General features: G+C 35.2%; 1 protein-coding gene across 2 annotated transcripts in view; it reads right to left on the reverse strand.

Annotated features, from left to right (window-relative positions):
* Window positions 1–5,655: 5,655 nt before the first annotated feature.
* LOC128552306 (uncharacterized) overlaps window positions 5,656–13,344 on the reverse strand; it is a 38,063-nt gene continuing 30,374 nt past the window's right edge. For both annotated transcript variants that reach the window (XM_053533338.1, XM_053533339.1), the window contains one exon: window positions 5,656–9,467. In XM_053533338.1, coding sequence (XP_053389313.1) covers window positions 8,126–9,467 — 1,342 coding nt within the window. In that variant the 3' untranslated portion in view covers window positions 5,656–8,125. The remainder of the gene's footprint in view (window positions 9,468–13,344) is intronic.

A 13,344-nucleotide genomic window follows, 5' to 3' on the forward strand; every position in this document is an offset into this window, starting at 1 on the left:
TTGAAACTGGGTCACATGCCATAAAAAACTAGGTCAGTAGGTCAAATAATAAAAAAACCCTGTGACCTCTCTAGAGGCCACACTTTTCATGGGATCTGTATGAAAGTTGGTCTGAATGTTCATCTTGATGATATCTAGGTCAAGTTCGAAACTGGGTCAACTGCGGTCAAAAACTAGGTCAGTAGGTCTAAAATTAGAAAAATCGTGTGACCTCTTTAGAGGCCATATTTTTCAATGGATCTTCATGGAAATTGGTCTGAATGTTCACCTTGATGATATCTAGGTCAGTTTCGAAACTGGGTCACATGCGGTCAAAAACTAGGCCAGTAGGTATAAAAATAGAAAAACCTTGTGACCTCTCTAGAGGCCATATTTTTCATGAGATTTTCATGAAAATTAGTGAGAATGTTCACCTTGATGATATCTAGGTCAAGTTCAAAACAGGGTCATGTACCATCGAAAAGTAGGTCACTATGTCAAATAATAGAAAAACCTTGTGATCTCTCTAGAGGCCATATTTTTCAATGAATCTTCATGAAAATTGGTCAGAATTTTTATCTTGATGATATCTAGGTCAAGTTCATAACTGGGTCAAATGAGCTCAAAAACTAGGTCACTATGTCAAATAATAGAAGAAACGACGTCATACTCAAAACTGGGTCATGTGGGAACAGGTGAGCGATTCAGGACCATCATGGTCCTCTTGTTTCCTATATAAGTCTATGTAAAACTTGAGACCCCCGGGACAGGGCCTCTTTTTACCCCAGGGGCATAATTTGAACAATTTTGTTAGAGGACCACAAGGCAATGCTACATACAAAATATCAAAGGCCTAGGTCTTGTGGTTTTAGACAAGAAGATTTTTGAAATTTTTTACTATATAAGTCTATGTAAAATTTGTGACTCCATGGCCCTCTTTTTACCCCAAGGGCACAATTTAAACAATTTTCATATAGGACCATAACATAATGTCACATGCGAAATATCAATGCTCTATGCCTTGCGGTTTTGGACAAGCAGATTTTTAAACTTTTTCCTTTCAGTTGCCATGACAACCAGAGTTCTGCATGGAATTCAATTCTTTGAATAATTTTGAAAGGAGACCATCCAAGGATCATTCATGTGAAGTTTGGTGTAATTCTGCCCACTGGTTTTCAAAAAGATCTTTTTAGCTCACCTAAGGTGAGCTTTTGAGATCGCGCAGCGTCCGTCGTCCGTGTGCCGTGCGTAAAATTTTGCTTGTGGCCAACTTTAGAGGTCACATTTTTCATGGGGTCTTTATGAAAATAGATCAGAATGTTCAACTTGATAATATCTAGGTCAAGTTCGAAACTGGGTCACGTGCGGTCAAAAAAAAGGTCAGTAGGTCTAAAAATAGAAAAACCTTGTGACCTCTCTAGAGGCCATATTTTTCATGGGATATGTATGGAAGTTGGTCTGAATGTTCATCTTGATGATATCTAGATCAAGTTTGAAACTGGGTCACGTGTGGTCAAAAACTAGGTCAGTAGGTCTAACAAGAGGACCATGATTGTCCTGAATCGCTCACCTGTCCCCACATGACCCAGTTTTGAACTGAGTATGACGTCGTTTTTTCTATTATTTGACATAGTGACCTAATTTTTGATCTTATGTGACCCAGTTTTGAACTTGACCTAGATATCATCAGGATAAAAATTCTGACCAATTTTCATGAAGATCCATTGAAAAATATGGCCTCTAGAGAGGTCACCAGGTTTTTCTATTATTTGACCTAATGACCTAGTTTTTGAAGGCATGTGACCCAGATTTGAATTTGACCTAGATATCATCAAAGCGAACATTCTCAACAATTTTCATGAAGATCTCTTGAAAAAATATGGCCTCTAGAGAGGGCACAAGTTTTTTTCTATTTTTAGACCTGCTGACCTAGTTTTTGACCGTACATGACCCAGTCTCGAGCTCGAACTAGATGTCATCAAGATGAACATTCTGACCAAATTTCAGGAAGATCCATTGAAAAATATGGCCTCTAGGGAAGTCGAAAGTTTTTTCTATTTTTAGACCTACTGACCTAGTTTTTGACCGTAGTTGACCCAGTTTCGAAACTGACCTAGATATCATGAAAATGAACAATCAGACCAACTTTCATACAGATCCCATGAAAAATATCACCTCTAGAGAGGTCACAACGTTTTTTTTATTATTTGACCTACTGACCTAGTTTTTGCCTCACCTGTCACAAAGTGACAAGGTGAGCTTTTGTGATCGCGAGGTGTCCGTCGTCCGTCCGTGCGTGCGTGCGTGCGTCGGTCCGTAAACTTTTGCTTGTGACCACTCTAGAGGTCACATTTTTCTGGGATCTTGATGAAAGTTGGTCAGAATGTTCACCTTGATGATATCTAGGTCAAGTTTGAAACTGGGTCACGTGCAGATATAAACTAGGTCAGCAGGTCTAAAAATAGAAAAACTTTGTGACCTCTCTAGAGGCCAAATATTTCATTAGATCTTCATGTAAATTAGTCAGAATGTTCAACTTGATGATATCTAGGTCAAGTTCGAAACTGGGTCATGTGCCGTCAAAAACTAGGTCAGTAGGTCTAAAAATAGAAAAACCTTGTGACCTCTCTAGAGGCTATATATTTCAAAACATCTTCATGAAAATTGGTCAGAACGTTCATCTTGATGATATCTAGGACAAGTTCGAAACTGGGTCACGTGCCATCAAAAACTAGGTCAGTAGGTCAAATAATAGAAAAACCTTGTGACCTCTCTAAAGGCCATATTTTTCATTGGATCTATATGAAAGTTGGTCTGAATGTTCATCTTGATGATATCTAGTTCAAGTTCGAAACTGGGTCACGTGCGGTCAAAAACTAGGTCAGTAGGTCTAAAAATAGAAAAACCTTGTGACCTCTCTAGAGGCCATATATTTCATGAGATCTTCATGAAAATTGGTAAGAACGTTCACCTTGATGATATCTAGGTCAAGTTCGAAAGTGGCTCACGTGCCGTCAAAACCTAGGTCAGTAGGTCAAATAATAGAAAAACCTTGTGACCTCTCTAGAGGCCATATTTTTCATCGGATCTGTATGAAAGTTGGTCTGACTGTTCATCTTGATGATATCTAGGTCATGTTCGAAAGTGGGTCAAAACAGCAGTCAAAAATTAGGTTAGTAGGTCTAAAAATAGAAAAACCTTATGACCTCTCTAGAGGCCATACTTGTGAATGGATCTCCATAAAAATTGGTCAGAATGTTCATCTTGATGATATCTAGTTCAAGTTCGAAAGTGTGTCACGTGCCATCAAAAAGTAGGCCAGTAGGTCAAATAATGAAAAAACGTTGTGACCTCTCTAGAGGCCATATTTTTCATGGGATCTGTATGAAAGTTGGTCTGAATGTTTATCTTCATGATATATAGGTCAAATTTTAAACTGGGTCAACTGCGATCAAAAACTAGGTCAGTAGGTCTTGAAATAGAAAAACATTGTGACCTCTCTAGAGGCCCTACCCTTGAATGGATCTTCATGAAAATTCATCTTGATGATATCTAGGTCAAGTTTGAAACTGGGTCACGTGCCGTAAGAAACTAGGTCAGTAGGTCAAATAATAAAAAAAACCTTGTGACCTCTCTAGAGGCCACACTTTTCATAGGATCTGTATGAAAGTTGGTTTCAATGTTCATCTTGATGATATCTAGGTCAACTTTGAAACTGGGTCAACTGCGTTCAAAAACTAAGTCAGTAGGTCTAAAATTAGAAAAATCTTTTGACCTCTATAGAGGCCATATTTTTCAATGGATCTTCATGAAAATTGATCTGAATGTTCACCTTGATGATATCTAGGTCAGTTTCGAAACTGGGTCAGGTGCGGTCAAAAACTAGGCCAGTAGGTATAAAAATAGAAAAACCTTGTGACCTCTCTAGAGGCCATATTTTTCATGAGATCTTCATGAAAATTAGTGAGAATGTTCACCTTGATGATATCTAGGTAAAGCTTAAAACAGGGTCACTTACCTTTGAAAACTAGGTCAATAGGTCAAATATTAGAAAACCTTGTGACCTCTTTAGAGACCATATTTTTCAATGGATCTTCATGAAAATTGGTCAGAATTTTTATCTTGATAATATCTAGCTCAAGTTCAAAACTGGGTCACATGAGCTCAAAAACTAGGTCACTATGTCAAATAATAGAAAAAACGACGTCAGACTCAAAACTGGGTCATGTGGGAAGAGGTGAGCGATTCAGGACCATCATGGTCCTCTTGTTGAAGGCATGTGACCCAGTTTCAAACTTGACCTAGAAATCATCAAGATGAACATACTGACCAATTTTCATGAAGATCTTGTGAAATATATGGCCTCTAGAGAGGTCACAAGGTTTTTCTATTTTTAGACCTGCTGACCTAGTTTTTGACCGCACGTGACCCAGTTTCTAATTTGACCTAGATATCATCAAGGTGAACATTCTGACCAATTTTCATAAAGACCCCATGAAAAATGTGACCTCTAGAGTGGTCACAAGCAAATGTTTACGCACGGACGCACGCACGGACGGATGGACGGACGACGGACGCTGCGCGATCACAAAAGCTCACCTTGTCACTTTGTGACAGGTGAGCTAAAAAAATCAAAGATCTTCTTGTCTGAAAGTTCAAGGCCTAGGCCTTTGATATTTTGTATGTAACATTACCTCGTGGATCTCTAACAAGTTTGCTCAGATCATGCCCCTAGGCTGAAAAGAGGCCCTGCCCTGGGAGTCACTTGTTATAATAATGAGTTATATTGGAAAAAATACTTCAAAAATTATCAGATCATATATCCTTGATTGCTAAATTATAATTACCTGATGACTCCAAACGATTAGGGATCATTTGACTGTGACCTTGACCTACTTTCTTGTTTTTTAAAATACAGCCTTGAAATTTGGATGACATGATTGTACAGTTTTGCACACCGATCTTAAAACTGACTTTCAGTTACCATAAATGTGACCTACTGACCTACATTCTTAAATATTTAGCATCAGTTTGCCATTTGAAACATGTAGCTCATATTACCAAGGTGAGCGATCCAGGGTGTCAAAAAACAACATACAATTGCCCTGCAAGAGTTCGTAAAAATGCGCAAGGTGAAGAATATACTTCCCCATGAACATGTTTTTTTTTTCAAGATGCTAACAAATAGAAATTTACTGGACAAACATCATGTATTTTGTTCCATGCGCAGTTTAGGATATGATTGTATTCTCCAGGCGGTTCTCCTTTAGATTTAAAAATTTATAGTGTATTTTGACCTGTGGATAAAGACCACCTCTTTATAACAACTACATTCTGGTTCTCCTAAAGATGGTCTTTTTACTGTAGAGATGTAATAAAGATATGGTATGTTATATTAGGCATAAACTGATAGCAATGAATGAGTTATTTATGACGAAACACATAAGAAGCAGTACCTTGTTACAGTTAAAATTAAATTAAAACTTGAATACATGAAATTGCTATTCTGACAGTTATAATGTCCCAAGAAACTTAAAAACTTCTTCAGTTTATTTCTTCAAGCTAAATATAGTCCTCTTTTTAGAATTTTATGTATTGACGAAACTGGTATTGCCTCAAAAGCAGCATTATTATATCCACAGTAAAAGACGACAACAAATAAACACCACTTGGATATGATATTTTACAGAAGAAAGAACTTTATTTTAGATATATACATACATATTATATTATCTTGTATAAATACAGCACATTATAAATATCAAAATCACATAATTATGCACAACCAAAGTGAAGATATACAGCATATGCATACAAAACATAATCATTCTTAATGAGGCTAGGGATATATACAACAAACACATTAAAAACAACACATGTTCTTCAAGTAACGAGGTTGACAAAATTTATTGTATAAACTCTGTTGGGAATTCAAAATGACACAATTTCATAAAAACTAATTTGAACCGTTAATATCGTAGACATCTGGTTGTATATCTGTTGAAAATTTAGATCTTTCTACATTCTGTTCAATAATTCATCTGAGAAGTTCTTGTAGTATTTTAACTTTGAAATTTCAAACTTGTTAATAAGACTGCTTACAATAAGTTCCTTTATGTTTGTACTAAATATCAAAACTTTAAGAATGCTTTAATAAATATCAGAAAATCCGAGTGATTAAGGTTGCTGACTTCGAACCATTTAGCCCTTATCTCTTTGGGTTCAAACTGTATGCAGAGCAACATGTGAGGAAACCATCCAGCTCACTTGGTCAGTGGTTCTACCCAGGAACCTGCTTATGCCTGAGATAATACTTGGAGGGCATCTAAGGTTTTCCTCCATCATTAAAGCTTGAAACACCAGAATCAAAAACTTAACAGCCACATTATGACCTGAATTGTGTCAGTATTACTTAAAGATATCCAATGGCCATCTTTCATGTAAATATTTTATCTTTAAATAATTACTTCGAAGGTATAATAGCCTCATGAAGTGTTTTTAACTTTACTTAATATATAAATCAAGTTTGCATATAGAGCTACATTCATAATTAAGTGTCATACAGTAACAGTTGATTGTTAAAAACAGCCAGTGTTTTGCAAGTAGTATAAATTTTAGGCGCGTAGCTAGGACCTTATTCATAGTACGAAGGGGTGGTGTACGGGGGTATCCTCCCCCTGAATGTTTTTTCAGTGAAAACGGCAAATGGCACATTTTGGGGTATATTTGATGTAAATACAGTGATCTTGTTTCTTTTTAATAAATTTCATACAAAACATTTTTCAGGAGACCTACACGCATGTGAAAAAATATGCATCAGGTCTGCATGTAGACTAAAGAGACATTTTATTTTATATTTTAAATATTTTTCAGTACATATGATAGAATCGAGCCTTTATACACTTTCAAAACAGAGCAAAACTCTAATCCCTTTTCTATGTAAATTGACTTATTATTTGAACAAAGTAAATGGTCTCATCTCTAAACACACTGGCTGTTATCGAAAATGTTGTGTTTCTTTATTTATATTCACTTAGATTACTTTCGCTCTGATCCTTCGAATTAAGAGTTATCATTTTGAATAATAACATATTCGCTATGTACTACTGAACCAAAGCTGACACACTGATGACCTTTTATCAATGTTTAAGGGTTTGAAGCACATTCCGGTTAATGACAGAAACGTCTTCATGACATCCAACTTTTGAACTATAGAACATAATTAGTTTGCAATATTTTCTTATTGACCTTCTCAAAAATCACAATTTTAGTTTTCAGCAAGACATTTGGAGCTCTTAACGCATAAATATATTTAATTCAGGACTGTAGATGTTAGGCTTTTAGCTCTAAAAATCGCAAAAACAATCATATTTATTGTTGTATATTGCCTCTTTCATGATAAGTCTACGATAACCCTTGTTGTTTTCAATGATTCAGGAAGTTTTATGCATTATGGTTTGCATGATCAGATTTATATGAACACGATGCTAAAGACTGAACGAGATTTACAGAGTTGTTGTGATATCCTGTTGCATATAGTAACGTTATTTCATTTCAGTCTATTGATTTGTTCAAATCTAAAGCAATAGCGAGTTACTAGGGTTATTAGGTAACTCTTAATTTTTGAACAACCCGAATTTAATGTGCTTGTACTCCGTGAACACAAAGCCATATGGCGGACATTACAGCCCAGAGGCGTGTCTTTGTATGGCGCACAGTCCTGAAAAACTCTCGACATTGGCATACATACAAAGGCAAAGATGCATATATTTAGATGAATATTTTGAAAAATTTAGATATATTAACTATGAGTTACGTACAACATCCTCCGTTAAATGATATATGCTCCTTACTATAACCAAATAGATTCAATGCTTAAGATTAGGCAATTTAATTGTACATGCCTACCTGCGTATAGGCAGCTATGCGCCTGCATTTATACTTTGATTTATATACATATATACGTTTGTACTGTTTTAAACCTAATGGATAGTTCTGTTAATACACATAAACTTGTTAATTTTATGTTTACATACACTATATGAAGTAATTGTTCATGTTTTTAAATTTTAAATTTGGATCTTATCTACCTTTTAAGTCCAACAAATGTAAGAAAAAGTGTTTCTAGTTGTGATGTAAATGTATCTTACTCCAACTCACAGACTTTTACATGCTTGCTGTTAAAATGAGTTACAACTAATCTGTTCTGGTGAGGATCAAAGCAGACTGATGTTGGATTTTGTTCTGTTTTGATGATACCCAACATTGTTTTTGAATCCTCACTTATGTGGACAATATTTGATGAAATATACCCACAGACCAGTATGTTTCCTCTTTTATCTGTACATACTCCCTGAGGCTGAACTAAATCAGGATCAGTAAATGTTGATAGATAATTTCCCTGCATGTCTAGAGTTATCACACCTTTCACTGTATCAGCCACATACACTCGGTCTCTGTTTGTACTCACACTAATATGTTTACAGTTACTGAAAATTGGGTTGCCTGATTTGTCAGTTGTAATTTTATGTAACATGGTGCCACTTATATCATGAATGTAAACTGTTTTGCCTTCATCAGATATGAACAATTTCCCATCATTGAAGCTCAAACCAACACATTTATGATCCATCTTCAGCTTCTGTGTTGTTGTCATCTTGTCTCCTAGTGATACAAACTGTATGGTTCTGATGTTCAGACTTACTGCAGCTTCTTGTTTACTGGTTAGACATACAGCAATAGGTCTTTGCTCCAGATCTAGATGGTCTATGATGGTATCTGTAGAAAGATCCAGACGTTTCAACTTTCTGTTGATAAGATCAGCAAGCAACAAGGAACCATCCTCGGTAAAACAGGATCCATATATATTACATCCAGAGTTGTCTTCTTTAAGCTTAATATCAATATCTCTCTGCTGTTTCACTTTGTATGCTGTGCTTAGCTTGTATGTTGCTTCTTCTGAAGACACATGTCCTAATATTTTTAATTGTTTTAGGTAGTTTTTTATTTTCATATCGACAGGAAAACTTATTTTTACTTCTGTTGGTATTTTAAAGGAGCTTGTGGAACTTTTAACTGTTACAATTTTTTTCTGAGCAGTTTTGACACAAACAAATTCTTGGCTTCTGTTTCCATTAGACTTTTGCAGTGCGGCAACAGACTGTTCTATGTCATTTATATGTTGCTCTGATTCTTTTATTTCACGTTGCAGATCTCTTTCCATACTATTAAGTTGTGCATTGACTTCCTTTATTGATTCAGTTTCAAGTCTCTTGAGCTCAGCCTCCAGTTCTTTTCTGTAGTTTATGATAGAATCAGTTGCTCTCTGCTTTTGTATCTTTAGCTCACTGAGGAGTTGTTTTTTGGCTTTCTTTATATCCTCTACATCCTTCTTTGCTGCAAGGAGTTGTTTCTTCGTTTGATCAGAAGCTGATTGTTTGTATAGATTGTCAACTTCGTCCGGAATGGAGTGTATATCTTGGCATGTTCTGAAAAAGAGGCCATAATTAATTCTTTGTAAAGTTTGAAACTGGGTCAATAAATGTTGAAACCAATATCACAAGGTTGGATCATTAAAACATCTTGTGAATGTATTATATGCCATATTTCCTAATAGGGGAGAAATTTGGTAAAGTCGCACAAAAACATTATTAACTCTCTATATGCTACATTTTCATCCTTGCCTTATTGAAATCAAGGTCAAATTTGTAACTGGTTACTTGGCCTGCTTGGTCGTTTTGTTAATAACTTTCAAATATTTTTCCTATATTATTGGCTGACTTGAAAAGTGACACCTGACTTTGGTTAGAATATAGGATATTTTTGCAAAACCAGAATTTTGAAAAAAGTTATCACTGATGTTGTTTAATACCCCAGTCACACATATGGTGCGGATAGCTACGTCTAGCCACGGATAGAAACGTAGTAATCCATATCGATCCGTACGTGAGCTGTACCTCAAAGTAGTAATCCGTATCAATCCGTACCAACACTTGGTCAAAACGTATTCAAGACTTATCCCAAACTTGCAGACGCGTCCAAGTGCTGGTGAAGTTGCCAGGTGCAGTAAGACGTAATTCAACGTAGTACCCCATACCTATCTGTACTTATTCGCGCCCTGTATTGTTTTGTTTTTTCCCCATTTCTCACCATTTTTCCTGTACTAAGACGCACTGCTCCGTACAAATCCCCCCCTCCCCCCCACAGACCAATCCCATCCGCACCATACCTCAACACATGTACATATCTGTATGTGTGACTGTAGCTTAATGAGTCTAAATGTTATGAAATATTTTGATGCAAAATTAATGCAAGCTTAAAACTGCTTGTAAGTTTATTACAATTTGGAAATATAATGGATTATCATAATCAATATGCCTTAACTATAGTCTACAAACATATTGTTAACCAATATATTTCCATCATAATTTGTACCCATTGGCCTAACACACTTCGCGGAAAATTGCTGTTTTTGTTGTTTTCAAGGGGTGTTTTAACAATACTGCATTTATATACAACAACAATAACAACAATAAATTTATTGCATTAAACATTTTACAATGTCTATAGCAAACTGACAACTCCAACACGACCATAGCTTTTCGGAAGATCTTACATGTACTTAGTTTCTGATTTTACTTGCATGGTATAAAAATTTGGACAAATTTATTAACACATTTCTAGATTTTATTGACAAAAGGTTAGATAGTTTTTGAAGCGTAGGCCATGTATAATAATATTTCTTTAGGTATTTTTGTCTGAGATCTTTGTATTTAGTACATATTAAAAGATGATGAAATTCATTTTCAACCATATTTGATCTACATTGAACACATATTCTATTATTTCTTGGAACATTAACATGTCTACCTGTTTCTATAAAAAGATCATGGGAAGAAGTTCGAAATTTAGTTAAGGCTATTCTGTATTTTTTCTCTTGTATTTTGTCTAAGTACGACTCAAAAGTAAATGAATGTTTGAATAAACAATACGTTTCTAAACGAGGTGAATTATTAATTGCCGCATACCAGGTTTGATGATATATGTCTATAATTCTTTGTCTAATGATATCATAATTTAACAACATAGTAAATTGATTTTGCCACAAATACGCTAACCCTGCTTGATCTAATATACATTTTACTTGATACGCCCAATTGGTTTGGTTATACGTAACGCCATTATCAACATCAGTCTTTAACATACAATACGTTTTAAACAATAAAGAAGTATCTTTCTGTTGTAAAACTTTAAGCCAGTATTTTATAATTATTAGTTTCCTATAAATATACATCGGGATTCTTCCTAATTCCCCGTAAACAGCATCCAGATTGGTGGAATTTCTCACACACAGTAGTTTTCGACAGAATTTAGAGTGCACAGATTCGACATCCGGGCTCTTATGATAGCCCCAAATTTCTGCGGCATAATTTAATATAGGAGCTACAAGTGTGTCAAATAAACCTAATTTCTGTGACACTGGCAGTTTTAACTGATTATTCACAATAAACAAGTTATGCATGGAAAACGAAGCATGTTGCGCAACTAATTTTTGCGCGCGATTCCAATTTCCGTTTTTAAATAGATGAACGCCTAGATATTTAAACGTTGTAACAACCTCTATACGTGAATCATAAAGATAAAAATCATGGGAGGTATGACGCCCGTTTTCGAAAATCATAACTTTTGTTTTGTTTACATTTAAACGTACTCCCCATGTATTACTGTAATTTTCAATGTCATTTAACACTGACTGAAGAGAAAATGGATCATACGCAAATATAATCGCGTCATCGGCAAATAATAGAAGAAAGATTTTAAGATCATCTATTTGCAACAAACCATCTATATTGCTATTTATGTTGTTTATGATATCATTTAAGAAAAATAAACATAACAAGCTACTTGACGAATCACCCTGTTTTACGCCAATATTAGAATATATATATGATGATTTATCTGCATATATGCACATTCAATAGCTGAACGTAAATATTTAATGGCCCTTTAACTCATAACTCAACAGTTTGAAAGAAAATGCACTATTTTTAAGATATGTTTAATATGCTTGAATAACATTAACTCATGTATGTTTCTGTGATAACAGGATTGTGCTGAATTTATGACACGAAAATTCATGCATGATCTTTAAATTATCACAATGTTGATTGGTGTTAACATTAATTGCACACAATTGAAACATGAATATTGCAAATAATTGAAGACCCAGTACTAGTTCATTATATCTAAAATTTTAACTTAATATTGGTTAAGGTAATAAGAACTAACTATTACATACTTTATATCAGTTACACAGTATGTTTTCAAATACTCAATTGAAGCATATTACTTTAATGTTATTTCAAGACCAGATATGTAGAAAAACTATAATAAAAGTATAGTACTCTATGATTGTCCATGAGTGTCCAGTAGTTTATTTCTAATTTGGTCGTCAAGAAATATTATACTGGTAATATTAAGTTCAAACAAATGTAATATATGATTATGTTTCAAGACAATATACAGTACTGTTAAAAGAGTTTTTATTTTAGAAATCATTATGTGTAACAGATATCTGGTAAAAAGTACCTAAATAATTAGTCCCTTTCAGCAGTATCAAGTAGATAGTTCTTAAAATTGGTTAAAAAATGTAACTTGTCTTTTTTTCTATGTACTCCCTGGGGTCCGCCAACAATTTGATTAGTAGGGTCAGTGCAGTTCTGTGGATAACGGGGCCATGAGATGGTGGGCTATTCAAATCACTCTGCGTTCTTGGTCCGTCCGTTAACAATTTCTCGTTATCGCATCTCTCTCCTCAGAAACTACTGGGGGGATTTTGACCAAACTTTGTCAGAATGATGTATTGGTACCCTAGTTGTGTCCCCCCTGAAAATCAGACTGGTTTAACAATTTTGAGTAAGTTATGGCCCTTTGTTTATTTTTATAATTTACATATATTTACATAGGGAAAAACATTTGAAAATCTTCTTGTCCAAAACCACAGTGCCTAGGGCTTTGATATTTGGTGTGTAGCATCATCCAGTAGTCCTCTACTTAAGATTGTTCAAATTATTTCCATGGGATAAAATATGGCCCCGCCCTGGAGGTCACATGGCTTATACAGACTTGTATAGGGAAAAAGTTTGAAAAACCTCTTGTTCAAAACCACAGGGCATAGGGCTTTGATATTTTGTATGTGACATCATCTAGTGGTCCTCTACTAAGATTGTTCAAATTATTCCCCTAGGGTCAAATATGGCCCCGCTCAGGGGGTCACATAGTTTACATAGACTTACAGTGAAACACCGCTCGCTCGAGGTCGCAAGAGGATGAGCAAAATGCTCGAGTTATCCATGGTTTCGAGCG

This window comes from Mercenaria mercenaria, unplaced genomic scaffold (genome assembly GCF_021730395.1).
Source record: "Mercenaria mercenaria strain notata unplaced genomic scaffold, MADL_Memer_1 contig_2258, whole genome shotgun sequence".
Lineage (NCBI taxonomy): Eukaryota > Metazoa > Mollusca > Bivalvia > Venerida > Veneridae > Mercenaria > Mercenaria mercenaria.